General features: G+C 48.9%; 1 protein-coding gene across 21 annotated transcripts in view; it reads right to left on the bottom strand.

Annotated features, from left to right (window-relative positions):
- Positions 1–26,312, bottom strand: part of ST3GAL4 (ST3 beta-galactoside alpha-2,3-sialyltransferase 4) — a 179,993-nt gene that overhangs the window by 8,492 nt on the left and 145,189 nt on the right. For 18 of the 21 annotated variants that reach the window (XM_050921690.1, XM_050921706.1, XM_050921697.1 and 15 more), the window contains 8 exons: positions 17,915–17,993; positions 14,252–14,333; positions 13,100–13,180; positions 12,789–12,886; positions 8,806–8,866; positions 4,178–4,273; positions 602–791; positions 331–474 (listed from right to left, as the gene is read on the bottom strand). In XM_050921690.1, coding sequence (XP_050777647.1) covers positions 331–474; positions 602–791; positions 4,178–4,273; positions 8,806–8,866; positions 12,789–12,886; positions 13,100–13,180; positions 14,252–14,333; positions 17,915–17,993 — 831 coding nt within the window. The remainder of the gene's footprint in view (positions 1–330; positions 475–601; positions 792–4,177; positions 4,274–8,805; positions 8,867–12,788; positions 12,887–13,099; positions 13,181–14,251; positions 14,334–17,914; positions 17,994–26,312) is intronic. The other 3 variants (XM_050921685.1, XM_050921705.1, XM_050921699.1) reach the window with 3 other exon arrangements.

The following is a 26,312-nucleotide window of genomic DNA, read 5'->3' as shown; positions in this document are numbered from 1 at the left end:
CAGCATCTCCCCACACCCGGGAGGCCCCGTACTGTGGGAGGATGGATCACCTAGCATTTTATCTACAAAGCACTGTAAGAATCACCCAAGTGGCCTTCACCTTGATCTCCTCCTACCTGGAAAAGGGAAGTAATTTTCCAAACCGTGTTGAGCAGCCCAGGGCTGGGTCAATAAGTCGATGGGGCACAAAGGGGAAAAGGGTGGACACAGTGCAGCAGAATGGCACCATGCCCCCTTAGCGAGTTCCAGTTGGGACTGCTCTGTGATTTAGATCCGGGGCACCGTGAGTCTGTCTCGCTCTCTCTGTCCCCAGCACACCGGCTCCCTTACCTGTTTAATCTTCCGCGGTTGCTTCATGGAAAGATTAAGCAATTTAGCAGCAGTAATTTCCATAAAGTAAGGGTTCAGAATCCGCACTTGCTCGGGATTGGCGTCCCAGATTAAAGGGGGTTGCTTCCAGAACCCCTTGCGAATCTGGAAAAGGACAACAGGAAAGTCAGGGGCTATTCTTTCCCCACTAGGGCTGCAACAGGCTTGCATCCAGCGGTGAGAGCAAAACAAGGCAGAGGAGATGCCAGCCATCGTCCCTCGCAGCACTTACTCGCTTCTTGTCATTGAGGATCATCTCCAGCCACTGGAAATCCATGGGTTTAAATGGCACCAGCACCAGCAGAGTATCCGGGTTGTTCTCCCGTCTGGGGTCGAAGTGCGCGGACTCTGGGTAAAACAGGCGCATGGTGGTTTTGGAGCCCACGTCCGCCTCGTACCCATGAACTGGCGCATTGTTCAACCTGAGGGGAGGGAGCGCAAGATGAGGCAGGGGATATTGCATACGGGTTCCAATTTCCCCATGACCTGTCCCATTAGCATCTCGCTTCCCGTCCCCAGCGGAGACCCTTTCGGGGATTCGAGCCACCTGCTCGCCACACTTTGACGTGATAGATGTTAGGTTAGGGGACGTGGGGACAGGATCCTTTGGGAATGAACTCCCTCGGGAAGTAAGGCCCATCCCACTCTGGGTGCCAGGTGCATTGCTTTGACCTGCCTTCTCTAACAAACCCCGAGCAATGTGAGTGTACGTTTCCACAAAACCATCCAAACCAAACCCCTCCCCTGCACACACACGCCTCTCCCTGGGACAGGATGAGACCCCAAACACAGGACAAATGTTAGTCACATCGCTTAATGCATAATTGCAAGGTAGGGTGGATAAAAATCAATTGAAAAAAATCGGATTTTTTTAAATTTAAATAGGCGTTTTTTGATGAAATGCTTTTTGAGGAAAAAGCCTATCTAAAGATAGTTTTAATTAAGATACATCATAGCTCAAAGAGCTCATCATGGAACAGGGATTATAAATTTTAATTCTATAGTATGAGACAATATATTCATGTAACGTTTAAGAAAAGTTTTGTAAATGAGTTCCAATAGTTCATGGATTAGGGACCCAATTTTATGGGGTTCCAGGAGCTTCTGTATAGATTATTTAGGTTAATCTTTCCATCTACCCAATGGGACTCCGGGCTCAGTCTAGAAGATACCATCAGAGATGCTTAGTTTTGCAGTGCTCCAACTGTGGGTTTGTGTCTCCAGAGGTAACATGCTTGTTAACAGCAAAAATGTTTTGAAATAAATAATATATAGAGGTGAGAAATAACAGACCTCAATCTTATTGTCCCTCTGTTACCTCTCTCTAAAAGTGCAAAGTTCAATGAATAGAGGAAGATCATTGGGGGCGGAATAGATCTGAACAAGGAGAAGAAGTCTGGAGATAAACGTGAGAAGCGAGGGACATACACTTTTTTGTTAAAATATTATACGTTTGCTGTTGAAGAAAAAAATCCAGAATACATAACGTTGCTGTTTTAGTTAAATAAACCAATTCAAATGTCTGTCCGGTGATGTTCTCCTCCTAATACAGCATGGCAAGAAAATCCTCCAAATATTAATGATTAACCTGTTGAATTGGAGATAGTTCACCTCCAATGACTTCATAAATATTTACTTCAATTAACTTTGGCAAATGAAATCACCAAACAATCATTCATTTTCTGATATAGCTGCAAAACTAATCTGAAAACTTTTCAAAATAAATCACTTTAAAAATGTATAGTGTGTACCTTCTAAAAATGAAACCTACATCTATCTCTGAGTTGTGAAGAATATGTATTAAGGTTATAACAGGGGTTCTCAAACTGGGGGTCAGGAACTCTCAGGGGGTCACAAGGGTATTACATGGAGGGGTCAAGAGCTGTCAGTCTCCACCCCAAACTCCACTTTGCCTCCAGCATTTATAAGGGTGTTAAATATAATAAAAAGTGTTTTTAATTGATAAGGGGGGTCGCACTCAGAGGCTTCCTATGTAAAAGGGGTCACCAGTACAAAAGTTTGAGAACTACTGGGTTATAACAACCAACAAGAATGCACTTTTATGTAGAAAACCATGATTAACTCGAGTCTTCCTGACTATTTGAATTAAATCAAATCCACCCTACTGCCAGGTGCTCACACATTACAGTGACGAGAGTGGTAGAAAGGCCTGAATAGGTTAGAATTTCCAGGTAGGACTAACCTGGATCTCCCACATCCCTTGTGTAAATTTGTGATTTCCATTCAAATCAGAGCTGAGGAACTGGCCTAAGGAGTCTGAGCACTTGCTTCTCGCTGGTGCTGGCAATTCCAGCTCCAGGAAAGCCCAAAGCATCCCCACTACGTGGGCTGCCCCAGGGACCCGAGTGTCTCAAAGGCAGCTCTGCGATGTCAGGGCTTCTGGGCTGCATGTCATGGAGCCAGGACCATGCGGGCTCTCTGGACTTCCAAGCTCTCTGCTATGGTGCCAAGAACCTGGCACTCTTGAAAGCCCTGACTCTAACTCGAACTTGGCTCCTAGATCCGCAGCCTGGAGTCTGGAAATCTTGGGGTCTCTCAGGGTCCCTGCCATCAAGCTGATAGCCTGAAGCTCCTGGAACAGGCTTCCCCATATGAGCTGTCCAAGGACCCCAGATTTTCAGACTCTGCAGCTCAAAGGGTAGCCCCACGGCCAGGGACCCCAGAGCTCTCAGACTCTCGGGCCACATTTCCATGTTTCTGAGACAAATTTTTGTTTGGGATTTCCCATTAACCAGCAATTGTGTCTTGGCCAGCTCTCATCCGTGCTAGCCCTGCTCCGTGGCTCTGCCTCCTTTCATGCACGCCAAAGCTAAGTCAAAGGAAAATGGAAAGATACGAGGCTCACATGCCGCATCAATTCCGGTCTCTCAACACAAAAAGAATGCATTCTGTTTTCCTCCATCCCATTAACGTAGCATGGATCCCAGAGCGTTGATCTCAGCCAGTCCCCAGGTATCTGTGAACATACTCCACTCTGGGTATGTCTACATCTACAATTTTGCAGCGCTGGTTGTTACAGCTGTATTAGTACAGCTGTATAGGGCCAGCACTGCAGAGTGGCCACACTTACAGCAACCAGCGCTGCAAATGGTGTTAGATGTGGCCACACTGCAGCGCTGTTGGGCGGCTTCAAGCGGGGTTCGGGGAACGCGAGAGCAAACCGCAGGGAAGGAGACCTGCTTGCACGGGGGTTCGGGGAACGCGAGAGCAAACCGGGGAAGGAGACCTGCTTCCCCGCGGTTTGCTCTCGCGTTCCCCGAACCCCCCTGCAAACCGCAGGGAAGGAGACCTGCTTGCACGGGGGTTCGGGGAACGCGAGAGCAAACCGGGGAAGGAGACCTGCTTCCCCGCGGTTTGCTCTCGCGTTCCCCGAACCCCCCTGCAAACTGCGGGGAAGGAGACCTGCTTGCTCGGGGGTTCGGGGAACGCGAGAGCAAACTGGGGAAGGAGACCTGCTTGATTACTAGAGAGGCTTCCTCAGGTATGCTGGGATACCTGCTTATTCCACGGAGGTCAAGAAAAGCGCTGGTAAGTGTCTACACTTGATTACCAGCGCTGGATCCTCTACACCCGAGACAAAACGGGAGTACGGCCAGCGCTGCAAACAGGGAGTTGCAGAGCTGGTGATGACCTGCAGATGTGTACACCTCCTAAGTTGCAGCGCTGTAACCCCCTCACCAGCGCTACAACTTTATGATGTAGACAAGCCCTCTGTCTAAACTGATGTGATGGGTCCTTGGCAGAGGAAGACTAACCCTCACTGTACTGAATCTCCATAGTGTCTTACCTGATCACCACGTCATATTTGTTGATTGCTTCCCCCATGGAGCTGTTTCGGAGCCGGTGTCCATTCCCCACCACTGCACATCTTCGGCACTTCATGCTGCAAAAGAAAACAATCTCAACCAAACGCACTCACCATCCTTTTCATCTCTGGGGGATTGTCTCCCCATTTACATTGAATGGTTTAGTTCATTACACATTTTTAGAAGCAACAAAAACAGTCTCGACTCCTTGGCGCCCTCTAGGGTTGAGCTTCCTGCTGCCCCGCGGGGTGAAGTTTTGCACGTAATGGCTTTGCGATGCAAGAGGTCAGACAAGATGGTAATGGACCTTTCTGCCTTGAGATCTATGAATCTGAAAGCACTGCATTTTTATCAGTGGATTCCAGGGGAAATGCAGGTGTGAATTCCCACTGCTGCTCTCCTAGTCAGTAGGGCCATTTGTCTGATGTAGACGGTTGCCCCCTCCCACCCACTAGGAACCAAACTGAAATACAAACCCAATTCACACAGACCCCTGAATAGCAATGGGGCCCCAGTCACGACCAACACAGCTAGATTCCAACTGGAGACCCAGAGACAAGAGATACCCTTTATCAGCACATTAGAATGCAAACAACACATGTTAACACCCAAATAAGGTGGCAGGTGCATACAATAAGCCCCCTGCTCAGTGCACAGCAGGGATTGAATTTGAGACCTTCATCACTAAAAGCAAGAGCCCTTACCGCTTGTGCTACAGGAGTAGCTCCTCTAAATTGGCACAGAAGTAGACTCTTATCCTTAGGTGAACTACACTCTTAGCATGGGTTACATATTGTTCAGCAGGAAAGGCACTGGGCTGGGATTCAGGAGATCTGGATTCTGTTCCGTGCTGAGGCACTGACTTCGTGTGTGACCCTGGGTAAGTCTCCTTCTCTCTGTGCCCCAGTTTTCTCACGTCTGAGCTCGGGATGCCTCCCCAGCAGCACAGGGAGGTTGTGAGGTCCAAAGGAGGTCTCGAGCCCGTCAGATGGGTGATACTACAGAAGTGCAGAGGCAGCATCCTTCCGCAGGCCCCAGGCACCATTCCGACAGTAATAGCTGAGGTCGGCAGGTGAAAACAAAGTGCCCAGCTGTCTGATGAAGAAGAGAAACCTGCTGGTGCCAGAAGCTGGGGTGGAATGGAGCATCCGTGTGATAAGCCAGCCCTGCAACTGGACCACGGTCAGAAAGAGCTCTAGCCAACTGGAAGCTGCTTCACCCAATCAACCCAGTTCTTCCACCAGTTCAAGCCACTTCAGAGAGAGGATTCCGTGACAGAAGCTTGTCTGGGCCTATAGATAGTGCACTGAAATGCAAGCAAACACAGGGGCTGAGCCTGTCAGCACACGGCACCTCCTCTAGCAAACCACAAACAGCCCTGTACTGCGCGAACAGCCTCACGCTCAGCTCGCCAGGCAGGTGGCTGCTGCTGCTCTGAAGCCAGCAGTCTGGCCTAACGACTCCAACGCCCCACTGGGTCGCAGGGATCCTTGGTCCTATTCCCAGCTCAGCTGCCGGGTGACCTTGGGCAAGTCATGTCTCTCTGGCCTCAGTTTCCCTGTCTGCACAATGATGCTAATGACACTGACGTCCTTTGTAGAGCTCATGGAGATCTACGGAAGAGACGAGCCAGGCGTTACTGTTTTATTGTATCAGGCACAGGCCTTTAACTGGCCCAGCGACAGCCTCTGCAGCATCCCAGCTTTGTTATTCCCTTCTGTCCTAGAGACAGCAGCTTCTGCCCTACAGCCCAGCTGTTGGAGATGACAGCCATACAAGGAAGGGCCTGGTTACACTGTTCAGCTCTGCATGGGAGTTTTGTTGGGTCTCCTGAGATCTGGTTCTCGTTCCTGATTCTAGGTGGGCTGGGTCAGTGGATCCTGTTCCTTTGCTCTGCTGCAACAGTGCCCCAAATCTGCTGGGGTTGTAGGAGGGGGGTGGGTCACTCGCCCTGTATTTCTGACCCACGCCTCACATGGTCCGTGCTTGACTAGCTGAGACAAGCAGACAGACCGGAGCGAGAGACAGCCAGTGCTCGGCTGTCAGACGGAATCACGGGCACAGCAAACTGACGCTGCAGCTCATTACCCGCCTGCCAAAAATCAACGGCTCATTTTGCCGTACGTCCCCAGAGAGAGTCCAGCAATTTACGTCATTTTAGTGCAAACAGCCAGGCCGCTGGCTGGGGCTGCAGCACCATGACATCATGTCCTGGAGCACGTCTGTCAACACCGCAAGTCTACCAGGGGCTGGGAAATCCAATCCTGCCACTGGCTGCAAGGAGGCAGCACACTGGGGAGGGGAGGGGGTCTCATCCAACCAACTCCCTTGTGCACATCATAAATATGCCCATCAGCCTGGCATGCAATTTGGCAACCTCGGCTCACAAGGGGCCCAAAGATTGGAACAGCAGGGGGGCTGCAGGGCAGTACTGAGGGGCATCAGCAGAGACCCACGGACTGGCAAAGCAGGGGGGCTGAGCCACATGGAGAAACTTGCCAGTGCTGGGCTTGACTCTGTTCATCCCTTCCTCTCTCTCCTCTTATAGTTTACAAGGGGAGAGGAAGCAGCAGGAGAGTGGGCGTCTGTGGGACAATGCCAGGGAGGGGAGGGGAGGAGAGATGGGGCAGGGCTACAGATGGGGGGAGGAATCTGGGCAAAGCCCCACGTACACACCAAGGGAAGAAGAATGGGGCAGTTCGGGGATGATAGTGATCAAGAGGGCACTGGGCCACCCAACAGGGCGAGGTGGGGTTTGGCGATGCACTCCCAACACACACAGAAGGCCAGGGTCTCTGACAGTAAAACACTCCAGCATATGCATTCACACACCAGAGGTGGTTGTGAAAGGGCACAGCTCAGGGCAAGGGCAGCTCTTCAGGTGGGCAGGGCAGTACTGAGGGGCATCAGCAGAGACCCACGGACTGGCAAAGCAGGGGGGCTGAGCCACATGGAGAAACTTGCCAGTGCTGGGCTTGACTCTGTTCACCCCTTCCTCTCTCTCCTCTTATAGTTTACAAGGGGAGAGGAAGCAGCAGGAGAGTGGGCGTCTGTGGGACAATGCCAGGGAGGGGTGGGGAGGAGAGATGGGGCAGGGCTACAGATGGGGGCAGGAATCTGGGCAAAGCCCCACATACACACCAAGGGAAGAAGAATGGGGCAGTTCGGGGATGATAGTGATCAAGAGGGCACTGGGCCACCCAACAGGGCGGGGTGGGGTTTGGCGATGCACTCCCAACACACACAGAAGGCCAGGGTCTCTGACAGTAAAACACTCCAGCATATGCATTCACACACCAGAGGTGGTTGTGAAAGGGCACAGCTCAGGGCAAGGGCAGCTCTTCAGGTGGGCAGGGCAGGCTACGTAGGAGATGGAAAACTCAGACTTCAAACCCCCCACCAGGGGTTAAATGAAGCCTGGCGTTGGGCAGTGGCAACACCCCTTCCGCGTGCTGGCGGTCCACCAGATCGACGGCAAGACGGTGGGGAGACAGGAGGCATGTGCTTAGTTCAAGCGGGGAGATGCCCTCTCACTGCAGTGTAAATCAGGGACACCGACTGATACGCTGAGTCTCTGGTGCAAGGGAACTAAGTCTATGCAAGCAGTTTCTTCCTTTTGGCAAGGTCCCAAAGGGCAGTAGTAGATGTTGGTTCTAAGGAGAGATGAGAGCGACCTGTATGCTTCTCTGCCAGGAACTAAGGATGGGAGGACATCTCAGCCCTAGGATAGGAGTTCACCCACCTGGCTGCTGGATTTTCAGGTAGCCAGCACCTGAGCTGTCCTCCACTGGCGGTCAGTTTAGGATGAATGACAAGAACCTGATGACGATGGCAGGGGGAGAGAGGGTGGTAGGAAAGAGACTCCCAGAAAAGAGGAGGAAGAGATGGATTGTACCCAAGAAGATGGTAAACGTGGACCTTCGCGTTGTCTCAGATAGATACTGTTGGCAGATGTTTGCATAATAACCCTACCCCACCTGATGGGGAAGAAGACTCCATTGTCTCTTTGTCTTGATCCAGAACCTGGCCAGATGATTTATCAACATCCACGAGGGGACCAAGAAGGAGAACGAGACGCACATAGGCCAGTATAAATGGACTTCAGCCTCCTTGGCATTCAGGCCAAGAGCTTCCTGTGTTCACTCGGAGAGGGGGGCTCTGCCGGGTTTAAACTCAATTTTGGGTTCATCAAAACCTTTGCTAGGGATCTTCTCATCCAGCATGGGTACAGGCTGGCAGTGACTGAATGTCTCCAAATGCCGCCTGAACTCCAGTGACCTACACGAAGTGACTGTGATAACTCAAGGCCCTAGCCAATTCCCATGACTCACAGACTGCTCTAACTGGCCCAGCAGAGAAGTCAAGGGCCGGATGGGCTGTGGGGCCTGAACCCATCACAAGGGGCACACTGGTATTAGACAACACATGGGGGGCAGAGGAGTGCTAGCTCTGCCACTGTGCCCTGTGCCTGACTGGCAGATAGATGGACTTGTGTCTCCAGAGCTCTCAGTCCAGGCCCTTCCGCAGCTCTGTGACGAGCATTCGCCTGACAATGGCAGCACATGTAATCAGATGCGCTGGGAGGAAACGTTATATGCACTGAAATTACCTTTGGATGCTTTCGGGCACTGAGTAGCTGGTGATCGCTAACACCCGGAGGAGAATGTCTTCTGCAAAGGAATGCAAGGGGGCAGTCAGTGAGGTCAGTCCTCCCCGGAAGCCATGAGATCCCCATGTCAGGCACAAGACCCCAGGCTAACCCTATTCACCACATGGAAACCAGACAGGGAATTCTTCTCTTGAAGGGCTGTTTCCCTGGGATCATCCCTTTCCCACCATCAAAGGCTCCACCCCCATCCTCCCTCTGGCCAAAGGCAATTGGGCCTGGCCACCTTCCAAACCCAGTAGTCCCCTCTGCCATGTACTGAATGGCCGGGCTGGGGAGGACAGGCAGAGAGAGGGGTCAGTGCAAGTAGCAAAGATGCTCTGACCTCTGCCCAGGTCTTTCCCAATGGACGGACCCTGCAGCACACCCATGCTGGAGCGTCCTCCTAGAGGCTGCGGCAGCCACGCGAGACAGAGAACGAGCCGTGTAGCAGGAAGGCAAGCGTGTAGTAACTTCACAAGAACAGTTCAGTGCCTCTGGGGCTAGCGAGGGACACAGAGGCGGCCACGTATTTATTGCTCAGACGACGGTTGGAATAAACAACATGCACTTAGGTGCCTCGAAGCAGGAGCACTGAGCAAGACTGGGTAGAGCCTTCCTCAGCAGCTGTCCTGTTAGCCTGTCCTCTCTGTGTCAGCACTCCCCAGCCACAAGGCTGCTCCCAAATGGACTCTGCGCAGAACCCTGCTTCCTTGGACACCCTTGTCTGTCTGCATTCACCTGTTGTGTCTTGTCTTAGACTTAGATTGTAAGTGTTTTGGGGCAGTTCGCACAGTACTCGGCAGAACGGGCTGTTGGGCCATGACTGGGGCGCCTAAGTGCTACAAATAAATAATGACAGTAACAACAGATGATTCTCGCGCTCTCCAGAGGAGCCTGCATCTGCACCAGCAGATCTCCTACCCACTATTAACACATAGCACTGCCCAGAACTTCCTCCAGAACCTATACACCTCCCAGCTGCAATGAGGTTCACCACACACGTCAACGCCCATGGGGCAGGTAGGCAAGGAGAAGTTGGGAGCAACCGGCCACCATCTGCCAGTGAACATGAAGTCTCACACATCTCCACCATCGGACCTCTCCCTGCCATCCACACCCCCGAAGTGAACTGCTCCTGCCAGGATTGAGTACTTGGGTAGACGTTCAAGAGAGCTGGCAGGTTCTCAAGGGGACAATATTGAATGCACAATTGCAAACTATGCCAGTGTGAAGGAAAGACAGGAAGAATGGCAAGAGACCAATATGGTTCCATCAGGAGCCCTCTGATGACCTGAAAATCAGAAAAGAATCCTACAAAAAGGGGGAACGCGACCGAATTGCTAAGGAAGAGTGCAAAAGAACAGCACAGGCATGTAGGGACAAAATCAGAAAAGCTAAGGCACAAAATGAGTATCACCTCACCAGAGACATGAAAGGCAATAAGAAGAGGTTCTTTAAATACATTAGGAGCAAGAGAAAGACAGCGGCGAGCATAGGTCCTCTGCTTGGCAGGGAAGGAGAGCTAATAACTGATGATATGAAGAAGGCTGAGATGTTGAATGCCCATTTTGCTTCAGTCTTCACTAAAAAGGTTAATGGTGACTAGACACTCAAAACAATTAATATTCACAAGAGGGAAGGAACGCAAGCCAAAATAGGGAAAGAACAAGTTAAGGACTATTTCGATAAGTTAGATGTAGCCAAGTCAGCAAGGCCTGATGAAATTCATCCTAGATACTTAAGCAATGAGCTGTAGCAATCTTGGAACCATTCATAATTATCTTCAAGAATCCACAGAGGATGAGTGAGTCCCAGAAGCTGGAGAAGGATAAACATAGTTCCTATTTTTAAACAGGGGAACCAGGAGAACATGGGAAACCACAGACCGGACAGACTAACTTCTATATCTGAAAAATACTGGAACAAACGATTAAACAATCAATTTGTAAGCACCTAGAGGATAATAAGGAATAGCTAGCATAGACTGGTCAAGAACAAATCATGCCAAACCAATCTGATTTCCTTCTTCGAAAGAGTTTCTGGCCTAATGAATGGAGGAAGCAGTAGATGTGACAGATCTTGACTTCAGTAAGGCTTTTGACACAGTCCCACATGACATTCTCATAAGCAAACTAGGGCAATGTGGCCTAGATGAAATTACTATAAGGTGGGTGCACAACTGGTTGAAAGACCGTACTCAGAGAGTTGTTATCAATGGTTCACTGTCCAACTGGGAGGGTATATCTAGTGGGGTCCCGCAGGGGTCAGTCCTGGGTCTGGTATTATTTTTTTATTTACTTTGCTAATGGAGTAAAGAGTATGCTTATAAAATTTTCAGATGACACCAATCTCGGAGGGGCTGCAAGCACTTTGGAGAACAGGATTAGAATTCAAAACCACCCTGACAAATTGGAAAACTGGTCTGAATTCAACAAGATGAAATTCAGTGCAGACAAGTGCAAAGTACCTCACTTGGGAAGGAAAAATCAAATGCACAACTACAACAATGGGAAATAACTGGCTAGGTGGTCGGACTGCTGAAAAGAATCTAGGGGCTATAGCGGATCACAAACTTAATGTGTCAACAATGTGATGCAGTTGCAAAAATGGCTAATAGCATTCTGGGGTGTGTTAACAGAAATGTTGTACGTAAGACACGGAAGGTAACTGTCTCACTCTAGTCAGCACTGGTGACGCCTCAGCTGCAATACTGTGTCCAAATCCGTGTGCCACGCTAGGAGTGAAGTGGACAAACTGGAGAGAGTCCAGAGGAGAACAAGTATGATTAAAGGTTTAGAAAACCTGACTGATGAGGAAAAGCTAAACATCTGGGCATGTTTGGTCTTGAGAAAAGAAGACTGAGAGGGGACCTGATAACAGAATTCAACTATGTTAACAGCTGTTACAAAGAGGACGGTGATCAATTGTCCTACCTTCAGTGGACATGGAAAAAGTAGCAATGGGCTTAATCAGCCACAAGAGAGATTTAGGTTAGATCATAGGAAATCTTTCGAACTCTAAGGCCAGTTAGGCTCTGGGATAGACATCCAAAGAAAGTTGTGGAATCCCTATCATTGAAGGTTTTTAAAACCAGGTTCGACAAACCCCTGTCAGGGATGGTGGTTCTGTCACAACACAGGGGGCTGGACTGGATGACCTCTCGAGGTCCCTTCCCGCCCCGTGTTTCTATGATCCTATCTGTCCCTGCTGGAGGAGAGCTCACCAGCTGCCAAAAGCCAGGAAGAGGGGGAGTGGGATGACTGCCGCCATCTCCCAGCAGCAGGAGCGAGGGGATAAAAGACATCCACATCTGCTATGGCTTGTGCTCAGAGAGGGACCCACTGCACACAGGAACCAGTGGAGTATACACAACCAATCACTATTACTTCAGCGTTGCCAGACGTTGCTGTGTTACGAACAACATTAAGGTTCCCGATAGCTTGGGACAGGCATCTTTTTACTGTTTTTAATCTAGATAAAAGAGTCTTTATTCTCCTTTTTTTAAAAAGAGACGCTGTCATCCAGTTAGGGATAAGAAACAGTATCATGTGACTCTGACAACCAATCGCGCATCATGGGCAACAAGTTGTTGCTAACCATTTGTGAACGCCCGACTGGCTGAAAGTTTTTCCTCACAACCTGGTGAAGCAACCACAAACACCTTCATCTGTCTGTGGGTAATTCCCTAACCGAAAACAGGGGTCAGCTGACAAGAAGTTATTCGCAACATGCCCACGGAAGGGCCATGCAAACCATAAGCAAGTCCAGGGCAGAGCCCAGAGGCCGTAGGAGAGAGCAGATCAAGCCACATCGGTTAGATTGCAAGTAAGAAACAGAAAAAGCAGGTGCAAAGGAGAATCTATTTCCTTTATTGTGTGCCATGCTGCAATTAACCAAACCCCAGGGATTGGTGCTGCAGAGCAGAGAAAGCAGGGTTGTCTTACCGCTTCCTTTAGTCCCATATGGCAGCTCATATGGCGACCGGTTCTTCACCCAAAAGTAATCGTTTAGGTGTAAAAACATTGGATGATCCCGTGTGTAACTGCAAGGAACACACAGCCCGATTAGCCAGAGGGACATACAAACCTGAACTGAACTGACATCTTCAACTGACTTCACCGTCTATTCTCTGCCCTTTCCCTCACCCCCAGGGCCCGCACTACCAATCCTTCCCCAGCTCCCACATGCCACCCGTCCTCTGGGAGCAAAGAGCAGCCCTGCAAAGGCCCAGCTCCTGCTTGGGACGGTTACTCACTTTCCTATGAGCAGCGTGACTTTCTTTTCCATCTCTCCTTGGGGACACGCCATTCGGACATCTTGCACGGGGAAAGAAAAACTGTAAGGCAAACAGCAGAGATGGTGATTTCCCCAGCCTGGGCCCCGCTTGCATGACGAGACGTCCTTTCCACGTCTGGCGAACAGGCGCTAGTCCAAGTGAGAGCAGAGCATGTCACTGCCAGACAGTAACTGAGGGCTTGGGTCCCATGTCACCTCCAGGCCATAAGCCACTAGCAGAGCTTATCGCAGGTCATCCTAGTGACAAGTTGCCAGAGGAGTTATGGCAGAGCCTGAAGGAATCTCAAAGTCAGTAAAAGCACCCCTCTCTCTACTGATTGCTATATGCTCAAATACTAGGCTCTTAAGCCCGCCCTAGAGAGAGAGCAGCACACAGAGAGACCAGAGATGTCACTCCTGTCATCAGCTCTAGGCACAAGCACAAAGAAAACTGCCTAACATCTTTTTTTGACTGCTTATCCTCTGCACTTTGCCTTTAACTCTTCAGGTGCGTCGTCAAGTAGAGAAAAAGGTGCATTCTTATATCCTGTGAACTAATGACATCATCTAACTCGGCCTGCTAACACACATTTAAAACTACAAACAGCCTTCTCTGGGATTTTACTTCATTACCAAGTATTGGCTAACATGGTAAGAATGCATCTCTTAGTGAAGGCAAGGCTTAGACGCTCACTCACCATGATCTACGGCCCAGATTTTGCAGGATCATCCCAAATTCACCTTGGACAAGCACTGAGCTGTCCCCCCAAAATCATGATAGGTTTGGGCAGGGGAACCTCCAATGCATTGTTCTGCAATGTTATCACAACAAGACGGCACTTACTGGCATCCATCACCTGTTGTGCTTCTGCATTATAATCATGTTTATCCTGTAGGATGAACTGAGGAGGTGAATCTCACCAGCTGATCCAGACTAGATAAGCCTCCCACTTATCTGGCCAGAAGCGGTGTTATTACCCTCGCCTCCAGCTCCACACGGTTCCTGAGATCGAGAGCGTGTCCCTTCCACGCACTATGTCTTAGTCTCTGAGCGGGGCAGCCCAAAACCATCAGGAAGGGGCAGAAGAGAAAAGAGACTTGCCCCACTAAAACTTTAAAAAAAGACACTCACAGATGTATGTACCTTTCTTCGCGGGATATATAGTACCAGGCCATCACCAGAAAGAACGCCAGCCCTAAGATCACCTTCCATCCTATGAGAGACAGAGAACATGCTATAATGCTAGGACCATGGAGCTGTGACAGCACAACATGCAGCCCTCCTATCAACTCAATACATGGACCTTGGTTTACAACCTCTTAGCCGGATCTCAATTCACAGGCGAAGCCCTGTGTCAAAGCCAATTTGAATTCATTTTCTGAACAAGGTTTCATGGGGAAGTTTGTCAAATGCTTTAGTGGTGTGCAGATCAGTTCTCCTCCTTCCCTCCCACCCCTGATGTCTATGGTATAACGCCAGTATCAAAGTAAACCACTGGAACGTACAGGGCCAGATTCACGCCAGCCCCAACTAACTCTTCCCAAAAATTAATATGTGAAGAAAATGCAGACGCATTCCAAAGGAAGAGGAGATGCAATTTCTGGATCAAATTCTCTCCTTCGCTGACTTCGGTGGAGTTTGGCCCATTTACACTAGCAGGGAATTTAGCCCTCTGGCAGTGGTTTCTCACTAACCCTGCTTTCTCCAGAGCAGCAGCTGTTCCATTTTCTTGCTGTGCCTGTATGAGAATGCAACTGACTCTTTCTTTCATTTCGTAGATTTTTTTAAGGCCAGAAGGGACCATTATGATCATCCTCTTGGACAACACAGGCCAGAAATTTCTCTCCTTCATTATTGCATCAAGCCATGTTCTAGTGGTTAAGCTGGTGCAGGATTTTAGAAAAAGACATCCAATCTTTGTTTAAAGACTTCAGTATTATGGCAAACCCACCACAACCCTAGATAAGTTGCTCTAGTGGTTAATTGCTTTCAACTTAAAAGTTTGCATCTAATTTCTAGCCTGGATTTATCTCGCTTCAGCTCACAGCCCACAACAGATCTTGTTATGTCTGCTAGATTAAAGAACTCTCTATTAGCAGAATTTTTCTCCCACAGTGGGGAGTTGCCTGAGGTGATGTTACTGGGATTTGAACTTTTGGTTCCAATGGGTCTGGCCAACCAGCAGCTCAGCCCACCAGCTCAGCACCTCTCTCCTTCTGCTGGCACCGTTAAACATCTAAGGAGCTTGCCCTTCTGCAGGGAGCAGTTGCCACTGTGTGCTGCACGGTTCACGCGGCACATTACAGAAGGTGGCACATGCTGCGCCCTCTCTCTCTCTTTAGTTTCTTTTTGTTTGGAGATTTCTCAAACTAGAATAAAAGTCACTCGGGCTCAAAGTGCTTGTTCACTGGGTGTGTGGAAAAGCAAAATTTATAATGGCAAAGTCCAATGCATATTCAATCACTCGGGGAAAAATAAATAAAGTTTGACAAGTCTGTATTTCAGGGCAAGATGCAATAATACAGGAACCAACGTGTCTGCTTCATTAGTGACTGATGGGAGACTGAAGGTCCAATCCTGAAATTTAGGAGACTGAACTCCTCCATGATTTGAGGTCAACCCGTACTTAGAGTATGGGTCAAAGATATGGAACTGTTATTAAGAGCATCAGCGCTTACATTAAAGAAAACTGTTACGATTCATCAGGCTACTGAGTTAACTTCAATGCAAATTACTCTGACTGGGTGACTGGTTGTCAGACCAGAGACCAGACTTGGGTTGGTGCAATAGGAGAAGAAAAAGAAGCCAAATGCACAGAAAATAGAGAAAGGGGAACAGCAGCACGGAGCCCAGAGTTTGCAGTGGCACATGATGCAAAAAGAAATGTCTACCCAAGCAGCATCCAGCATGAGAAACATACTAGAGAGGTGTGTGTCACACAAGAAGGTGACAGGGAGGAAGCTGTGCTCATTGGTATAATGATAAAGTGCAGAGGCAGTTAGCACTCATCAGCAGGGACTCCCAAAAATGGCACACCTGACCAGGAAAGGCTGGGGACAGGAGCACACCGCCGGGGTTATGAAAGATAAAGCAACTGATGAAGTGTGGCTATTTGAGTCACGAGCACCGGTCCCACATGGCACTGAAGTCTTGGAGGGCGCCACTGAATAACCTCAGCCAAGGAAATCTGCATCGGAGATAAATTTATCATTTCTGTGGAATAGACACTTTCTGCTCAGCGGCTCCTGCTCACATGTGGTGAATCAGAGCCATCTGCCAAGCCTCTTAGCTGGCCCGGACTCCCATATCCGGGTGCGGCTAGTGATATGTCCATCACAGGCTGGGCTGTTTAATCTAGCTTTCTTGGTCTTTACAACCAGACTAGACTTGATCTGCCTGCCCTGCTTAGCCTTTGTGTTCACTCATCCAGAGTCGCCTAACCAAATCACAAGCTGATCCCGGCCGATGCACCTTGCCCCAGCCTGCCACAAGCCCTTCCCTGGCTCAGCGTCCCCTGCCTGCCACTGGCCAGCCACAACAGTCTTCTCACATCTCTTCCCGCTGCCCCAGTAGCAGCTGGTGTCCACCTAAGATGGAAGGATTCACAGTATTGCCCCATCACCTTCCACCTGCCCCACTTACTGCCTGTTTATATTTGCCCATCACTATAACATGTAGGTACCAAGTACAGGGAGTAGAAGCTCCGGCAGGGACCTGTGGGAACTACATCCCAGTCCAGTCTCATATGGGCTGTAGATTCACACGGGGATGTTTTCTGATTTCCCCTTCTCCAACCCCCAACCCCCCCACCACCCCATACACACATATTAGCCCAGCCTAAGGAGGAGGGAGGTGGGAAAAGACAGCCAGACCAGATATAGTGACAACTATACATATCATGAGAACATAAGAATGGCCATAATGGGTCAGACCAAAGGTCCATCTAACCCAGTGTCCTGTCTTCCAACAATGGCCAATGCCAGGTGCCCCAGAGGCAATTAACAGAACAGGTAATCATCAAGTGATCCATCCTCTGTCATCCAGTCCCTGCATCTGCCAGTCAGAGGTTTAGGGACACCCAGAGCATGGGGCTACATCCCTGACTATCCTGGCTAATAGCCATTGATGGAGCTATCCTCAATCTCCCACCACCCTCCTGGAGAAGACAAAAAGCTCCCTTCATCCTTCTGACTCTTTCTTTGCACCACCTCATCATAGCGTGCACAACCCTCCACACACTGGCTGATCCTCCAGAGCCACCGTGAAGGACAGAATGAGATCATGTCCCTGAGCCCACTGGGAAGGTGAGGAGTCATCCTTGAACTAGAGCCTGGTTCAATGGTCACTCCTGTGCTAGACTCCAGCCAATCCAGGAGCCAGGAGCTGGTCTGGTGACTCTCAGGGCAGGTATATAAACTGCTTGGGAAACAGAGCTGCTCCGTTTTCCCAGCTCACTTCATGGCTTGGAACTCTCTCCTGTTCAACAGTGGGGACAGATTCCACAGGCCTCAGCCTGCTCCAGCTCTGCTCTGGCTCCAGCCTGGTTCCCAGCCCTACTCCTGCCTTGCTCCAATCCTGCTCTTGACTCCTGATTCTGGCTCTGATCCTTGGTTCCGACCGTTGGGCCAAGCCATCCTTGCCTTGGTTGCTGACACCCACCTTGTCCCTTCCCCAGCTTGTGGGTCCCCATGGCACTACCGGTCTGTATTAGTTTTAAACACTGCTTTGTACATGAATCATCCGTGACCCTGCAAACCCATCTCAGGGAAAAAACGCAAAGTGACAAGGACTTACGGAACTTGTTGATCATTTTTATCAGCAGGTGAGGCGCCACCCGGTGGCTATTGCTCTCATTGCGGCCACTGCTGGTCACCTAGAGTGGGAAGAGGAAGACGCTTTGAGTCGTACCTGCCAGGCAGAATATCTGGTCACCCTACACACATCCCTTCCCCTCCACGCTGCCTGGCACTGGAAGTCCTGCCTACAGGTATTCAGCGCCATAGAAGCACCTCCATTAGCGTGGCCCGTGTGACAGTGATGCTAGCAGTTAAGATTATATCTTAGCGATCGCACACACACACACACGGGCAGATGCTGATCACATATATCATTTGGTCACACACTCAGGGATTCAGAAATGTCTCCGTGAATTAGGAGCGTAAGTCACTGTTGCAAATGAGACTTTGGAAGATTTCTATGCAGAGAGATTACAGGTAGATGTTTAAATTATACATGCCCTCAGTAAGAAAAAAATCAAAACCACTGAAATTTCTGTTTGAAAAAATATGTTTTGTTCCATATGAACAACCTGTATTATGTTACAGAACTAAGATTTCAGCTGTCTTACATGTGAGCTTACGTTTCCAGGTACAGATCACAAACGTTTTATGTCATGCAATGCTGTAGGCCAATTGTTAAGCCCTTTCACAGAACTAAAAAGACCTAACTATACGTATGCCCTTCTAATCCATATTCACATAGCATTATATTTAGGCAGCTGCATATTATTCCATAGGGTCCTGTAGAGAAAAACTAATAACTGTACTTCACTCCCCATGGAATCCCTGATGCATAGTACAACTAAACATAGACTATTAGGTTCTGAGTTAAAAACATGAAGAGTCGTAAGTTCAGGCTGCACAGAGAAAGTTTTCCCCATTCATGAGTTCTATCCATGTTATCATCAAAATAAATTAGAAGCAAATACTTTTCCTTGCCCTAACTTTGCAAGATGGCGTATGCATAGTGATAAGCCACCTTCATTTTCAATTCACATTTTTTAAAAATAATTCTGCACACACACACACACACACACACACGTAAAGTGAGAGACAGCGACCACCCAGACTGACAGCCGCTGGGTCTGCACCATGCACCAGATGTGCTTTGCAGCTCCTGAACCAAGTAGACTGCTGCAATGCTGACGCATCACCAAGAAGCCAAGCAGATCAGTCAGGTATTAAAGCAGCACACATCATGTCAGATGCCACGTACTCGGAAAGAACCAGATTTCTTTGATCCAGCCATCTACTTGGAAGGAAGCTTGGCTGGTGCTGTGTGTTTGCTAAAGACTTCTGCACTCACAGTAGTCTGAGCTCCCAAATACGTCTGCTCCAGAAGCTGCCCTGCGACGCATCGGTTGACTGCACCAGGGTGGAAGATCTTGGGAAAGGTTTGAAACCACCTTCCTGATTATCTCTTTGTGGTTAATTAAGGAAATATAATGCGCAGGCCTTCCCCGCCCATCTACAGCATGTTTACTTCTTTCAGAGCAGGTGTCTGCAAGCCGAGTGATTTTCAACAGCACAGTCACTTGGTTTATTACTTGGGTTCCTGAACGATTCCATAATTAAGTCATGTTTCCTTGAAATCTTTAGGCTGCCGCAGATCTCTGCAGAGGCAGACAACCCTCTTGAGAAGCAAGGAAGGGTGCCAGCAAACTGGGCCAGGACATTCTTCCAAAATGACCCTGGCTTCACGCATCCGTCTTGCTGCTCTTTAGTCATTGGCCAGACAAACCTCAGAGCGTTCTCACGTTCCTGAGCAGTCTAAAACTCTTCCAGGGCACTGAGAGCCAGTGGTTAAGCTTTCACCACTCCCTGACCACGCTATGGTCAATGTTTCCTTTGCCACACAATCCTCATTTCACTCCCCTCCCCACCCTCAGTGGTCACCATCTTGGCCAGCGAAAGTCAAACAAAACCAATCTAAAGCCACCTTTATTCCAGGGGGGCAGTGGGGGAGACATAGCTCGTTAAGAGCAATTCCCTTCCTGAGTTGCTGGGATACGCCACGAATCATTACAGGATGGAACAAATTAATTTCATAACCATGTGGCTCCTCAGAGCCGTAACACGTAACATACTTATTCCTTCGCTAAGTGAATGTAAGTGCTGGGGAACAGGTGCCAAAAGAACAGGCTTAGAGAGGATTTGTTCTTCTGTTTATCCCTGCATTGCCCTGTCAATGTGTCTTATCCCGGATCTAGAACCACCATATGCAGGGGAAGAGGACTCAATCAATTGGGGTGCTGTGACCATCGCCTGTCACCAATATTGCCTCATTGTTTCTATGTTCTCCCCTGCCTGCCTATATTCAACCACTCTCTCCTGCCTTTTACTTAAATTGTAATCTTCCTGGGGCAGGGCCTGGATCTTTGCCCTGTGTTCAAGAATGGCAGCATTTAAGACCAGAAGTCATCACTAGATCATCTTGTCTGACTTCCTGTATTTCACAGGCCATTATCGCCAGCACCCATGCACTAAACCCAACCGATGAAATGACATCCCAACATTGCTAGCCTCAGGAAACTAAGCTACTGTGTGTAGAGAAGAGATGGGACCGAAGCACACCAATGCCCAAGGCTCCACCAGTGGCAGAGAAGAGCTACCAGAGACGAGTAACTCAAAGTCCTTTCCAGCCTGGGCCCATCTACAACAGTCACCTCCAATGAGCAATCTCTTGAGTCTTTCGCTATCTGACCACAAGCAGGGCTGCCTAGGCCATCGATAAAGACACCTGAGAAGTAACAAAGGACCAAAGGTGACCTTACCAACTGCAGGAGATTGAGAGTGCAGAACACACTCACTCCATCCTAGCAGATAATAATACCTGCTTAACGCTCCAGAGAACAGCTCCAGACAGTCTCTGCAGATAAATATGCCCTGGAGGAAGATTCCCTCGCCACGCCCACCTTGGACAGGCGTTTAATGCCAGCAATTGTCTCTGTCTGACTCTCTCCACTCCCTAGCTACCTGGATTCCAAGGCCAAAAGGGACCACTATAGCCATCTAAGTCTGATAAAAGGCCACATTGCTCCACCACGATTGAAACCCACACCCTCCAGTATCAAAGGCTACAGCCTTACCCCTATGCCACCACATCCCCTTCACCAGTACTGCAAGGTCACTTTGCAGGTCAACTTTCTTTCCTGTCCAGACAGAGCAGACATGACTCTCTTCATAGCCCATAAGAGCCATTCTGTATATCAACTGGAGGGAGCACTGCTGAGCAATGCGACACTTCACCACGGAGCTGCCCAAAACCAAGGATTTCTGGTTCCTGGGAAACAGCGATATTTTGGTTGCTTTCGTTCCACCACTTTGGAATTAAACTATTTTTTTCAAAATTTCCCATGAACCACAAATCTCAAATCAATTCAAATTGTTTCAGCAACACCAACCCCGAACAAGACCTGTTCCCCAGGACCAGGGCAACCGCTGACTGACAGTTAGACTGTTTCACTAGGGCTGTGAACCTGATAAGAAATTTCAGTCAGCAGCTGCTGGGACTCCTGGGGTCTGCAATTCTGGGGCAGGGAGTCTGAAAGTCCTGAGAGTCCCCAGGCTCCCTGCTGCAGATCTGGGAGTCAATCCTGATTAGAGCCGGGGCTTTCAGGCACCCGGCTCCAAAGCAGTGAGCCTGGAAACCCTGGCATGGCAGGGACGCTCTGCAGCTCTGGATTCTAGAAAGATCTGGAGTCTCCAGCCTAGCACTGCCCACAAGACTAGGCTGCCCTGGAGCGGTGGACCCAGGAAGCACTGGTTCCCCAGCAGCCCGCTATGCAAGCTGGCAGCAAAGGATAGAATCTTGCTTGGCAGGCAGGTTTCTGATGGACCCAAACCATTTTCACAGGCCATTTGGGGATCAACACATGGGCATTTGCCAATGAAAAAGTTCAGAGAGGAAGTTCAGACCTGGGCCTTCTGGTTGACGTTACAGCTAAGCCACCATGGACAGGAAGTGCATTTCTGGAGGGGCAGGGGTTCACTGCCAGTGAGTTTAATCTCAGCTGATTAAACTCACCGGGCATTCAGCTGTGTGCCTCTGGACCCCACCCAAAAGGGTGTGCTCTAATTACCCATAATGTCACTGCCCATCTGTCTCATTGCCCAATGAAGCCACACAGCTGGAGGGAGTCTTTGCAGCTGGGTTGGGTGCACCCTGAGCATCAGGTGTATCATCCACCTAAAATGCTCACCAGGTGAGGAGATCTTATAACAATATAGAACATTGGCACTTTTCTGCCACGTTTCTTTGCTAGGAACTCATAGTGCTAACTAAACCCTAATTCTGCCTCAGCCCATCCTCAACGATGGGTCAGCAGGAGAGTCCCCATTTTACAGACAGGGAAAGTCAGGCATAGAAGTCAAGTGATGAGCCCCAAGTCAGTGGGAGATCTAGGGACAGAACCTGGATCCTTGCCTTCCAGCTCCACGCTTTGGTCACCAGAACAGAGTCTTCCTCTGTAATCCCAACCACCCACACACTGCACCTACTAATCTACAGCCACGGCAAAAAACGCTTCAAAATGAAGAACAGCGTCAAAAAAGATTGAGGGACTTATGAGGTTTGTTTTGTAAGTCACTGTGCTACACAATAACCAGCGATGGCTGAACCTCGCCATCGAACACACTGGGTTCAACTGAACCTCTACACATTCAGCTGCTTTGCACAACATACCTGTTACCCACACCCACCTGGGATGGAAGGCTCTCAAGAGCCAGGTTCACCTTGCAAAATATCACCTCCTCTCACAGAGGCTGGAGATGCCACCAGGCACAAACCTTTCTACGGGATTCCACCTTCCTAAGACAACTGAGTTCATGGAGCTGTCTCCAATGTTCCGTTTCCCATTCCCCAAAAGACCCAGTAGAGTTGGGTTCTTATTGTCCCAGCCTGGTTTGTTTCCAACCCAATGCTTCCTCCACTGGAAGGGATAAGGGCAGCTCCCAAAAGCCAAGAACATAAAAATAGCATCCAGCTCTGCTGCACTGTAGCAGGTTTGAGATCCACGCACTCTGGGGGCGTCCTAACCAGACCTTCACACGCCAGCACATAGGACTGAAAACTGGCCTGCAGCTCGGAACATCCAGCATGGATGTTCAGTGGTCTACATGAAATGAGTTTGTTGGGTCTCAATTTTGCCCCCATTTCCCACACGCACAATTGGCAGCAGCCAGCCATCTCTGCAGATAAGTCAAGGGCTGGCTGTATCGGGGGTCTGATACCTAAGGCTGGTCCCTAGAGCAGCACAGAAGCATCCTGTAGGGGCAGTTAGCACCTTTGCAGTGTCTGCACAGCAGCTGTGCTGTGCGTAAACGGAACACTTTTGTCTCCAGGGTGGTCCATCTGGCCCCTTCACGAGCTCTCATCTCTTTGGAAACCCTTCACAAAGAAAGAAAAGAGTAACTAAGAGAAAATCAGCACCTAAGATGGACTCGCACCACACACAGACATGTGGTGTATACAAATACCTGTGTCTACAGGTGACTATACTGGTGCTGCCACTGGTGAAAATCATGATTAACTACACTGACTTCATTGGAGTGACACTGGTCTAAGCAAGAGCAGAATTAGGCCAATTTATTGAAGAAGGCGCACTCATAACTTCATTGTTTTGTTAAATTTCCCCAGCTGTAGGATTAGCATATCACCTGCTTCCTAGGGGTAGGAAGAAATTAATGGCTTGGGGGCTGGAAAGCGTTTTGAAGGTGAGAAGTGCTACACAGTAGCAATGTCAAGAATTATTGTGGTTAGCAACAAGCCTGTGAAGGGTTCCTGCACTCTTTCAGGGCCTCCATCCTCTGTCTTTGTTTAGTCACGACATATAAATTTGATTGGTTCTTTAAAAGCAAACCTATAATCATGAATCAAGGAAATATTGAACAAGAGAGAACAATGATAGCACATAAAATAGAGAGTCAACACAATTAAACAGTAAAGCGAATGCACAAATTAATTAGAGTATTGGATGAAAGGAATCTGAAGAAAACACGCACAGAGCATGAAATAAGGAGTGACAATTAGTCATTTTGTTCGTAGTGTTGCTCCAGACGTGTTGGTCCCAGGATATGACACACACCAAGTGGGTAAGGGAATAGCTTTGATTGGACTGACTTCCGCCGGTAAGCTTTCGTTTGACCTGACGAAGAGCTCTGTGGAACTCCAAAACGCATCTCTGCCAGCAGAACTTGGGCCAATAAAAGAGATTACCTCACCTACTAGATCATAGAATATTAGGGTTGGAAGGGACCTCAGGAGTTCATTTAGTCCAACCCCCTGCTTAAAGCAGGACCAGACTCCAGTCAGATTTTTGCCCCAGATCCCCAAATGGCCCCCTCAAGGATTAAACTCACAATCCTGGGTTTAGCAGGCCAATGCTCAAACCACTGAGCTATCCCTCCCCCAAAATCATACGAACATAGGACTGGAAGAGGCCTCTTGGATCATCTAGTCCGGTCTCCTGCTATCCTAGGCCACCCCATCAAATAGTCCCCTTCATAAACGTAGCAGGCTTCACCTTAAAATCAGTCCGGTGTGTTGCTCCCACTGCTCCTCGTGGGAAGCTGTGCCAGAGCCTCTCTCCTCTGACGGTTAGAAACCTGCCTCTAATTTCCAGCATAAATTTACTCTTGGCCACTTTAGCCTGATTTGTCCTTGTGCCGACACTGTCCTTCAGCTTCAGTAGCTTTTCTGCCACCCTGGTATGTACCCTCAATGTATTTATGGAGAACAATCAGATACCCTCCGAGCCTCTGCTTTGCTAGGCTAAACAAGCCCAGCTCTTAGTCTCCTCTCAGAAGATAAGCTCTCCATTCCCCTGACCAACTTAGCAGCCCTTTTCTGCGCCTGTTCTAGTTTGAATTCATCTTTCTTGAACATGGGTGACCAGAACTGTAGCCGGTATTCCAGATGAGATCTCACCAGTGTCTCTTACAATGGCATTAATACGTCCCTATTTCTACTGGAAATACCTCACAGGATGCATCCTCGGAACACATTTGCCTTTTTCATGGCCACATTGCATTGGTAGCTCATTGCCACCTTGTGGTGGCCCAATACACCCACTGGAGTGGGCTCTGGACAGTGAATCTGGAGACCTGAATCTATTCCAGACTCGCTATGGGACCTTAGGGAAGTCACATCACCCATCTGTAAAATGGCGCTGATATTCTGACTTGCTTCTGTAAAGTGTTTTGACATCCATGGGTGAGGAGGGGCACATGTAGAGCAGGCGTCAGTAGAGCATCATACTGCATCTCAGCACCCATCCTGCAGTATTCAAGCTCTTCCCAAGTAACTAATGGCTACATCTCGAGGTCCCTAGTGGACTTTATGTCTTCTGCTCTTCTCCCTGTCCTGTGGAAGGAGAGGGCTAGGCTTGGGGTATACACATTTGGAGGGAGTGTGTGTGTGGGGGGGTCTGTCCTCTGTAGTGGGACAGCTTTGCAGAGCATCCAAATGCAGCCAGAATCAGGGTTAGTCTGAACTCCACTGGAAGCAATTTTCACAGCCAAACTGTTTCGATTCAGATACAATTGGACCCATCAACTGGGCTATCAAATGGCTTTGGGTCATTCTGTGATCTCTGTTCACAGAGGACGCTGGATGCAATTCATGTAATAGCTCCCCTCCTCCCCTGCCCCCCCCCGCCCCGCAGCTTGCTACACCCACAAACTGATCCACATCAGCAGTCCGTTGCCCCTGTACATTGCCCCACTGACTTTTCTAGGACTATATGGGTATTAGGACCTGCACGTGAGGATCAGAATGCAGGATCAGGACCTTTCACTGTGAACTCTTCGGGGCAGGCGACGTCTCCTAACGTCGATACTGCATGCATGCAGATACACACAGTGCCTCGCACAATGGGGTCCTGCGTAAAGCTAGGTGAAGATGGTTTTCCCATCCCTTAAACAGTCAAGAGTTCAATTTTTTCCCCCCTCTAAAATTGGGACAAAGTCAAACTCTCAAATATTTGGGAACTAAAAAGCCAAACAAAATTTTGGTTTGGGTCCAATGAAATGCTTCATTTCAAATTGTTGTGTTTTGGTGTTGCCATTGTGTGTCTGATTCACTGAAATTTCTGAATGAAGCATAGTTTCAAATCAGAAAACCAGAATTTTTCATTTAAAAAATATCAGAAAGAAACATTTCAACAATGTCAAAATTATCAAGGGTTTTTTCAGTCAGGAGATTCAAATCCAGACGTTTGGTGAACAGCTTTGGTTTTGATGCATTGGGATCTTTTGACAAAAATTGACTAGTCGAAATAGAATTTCTATGGAACTGAAATTCCACACTTGAATAATAAGCGTATAGCAGTCAGAATATACTACCAACCGTCTAACCAGGATGGTGACCACGATCATGAAATGCTCATGGAGACCAGAGGGGCTACAGAAACAGA

This window comes from Gopherus flavomarginatus, chromosome 13 (assembly GCF_025201925.1).
Source record: "Gopherus flavomarginatus isolate rGopFla2 chromosome 13, rGopFla2.mat.asm, whole genome shotgun sequence".
NCBI classification, from domain to species: Eukaryota; Metazoa; Chordata; order Testudines; family Testudinidae; genus Gopherus; species Gopherus flavomarginatus.
The sequence above is the reverse complement of the archived record's forward strand: the minus strand, read 5'-3'. Positions and strand labels throughout refer to the sequence as shown.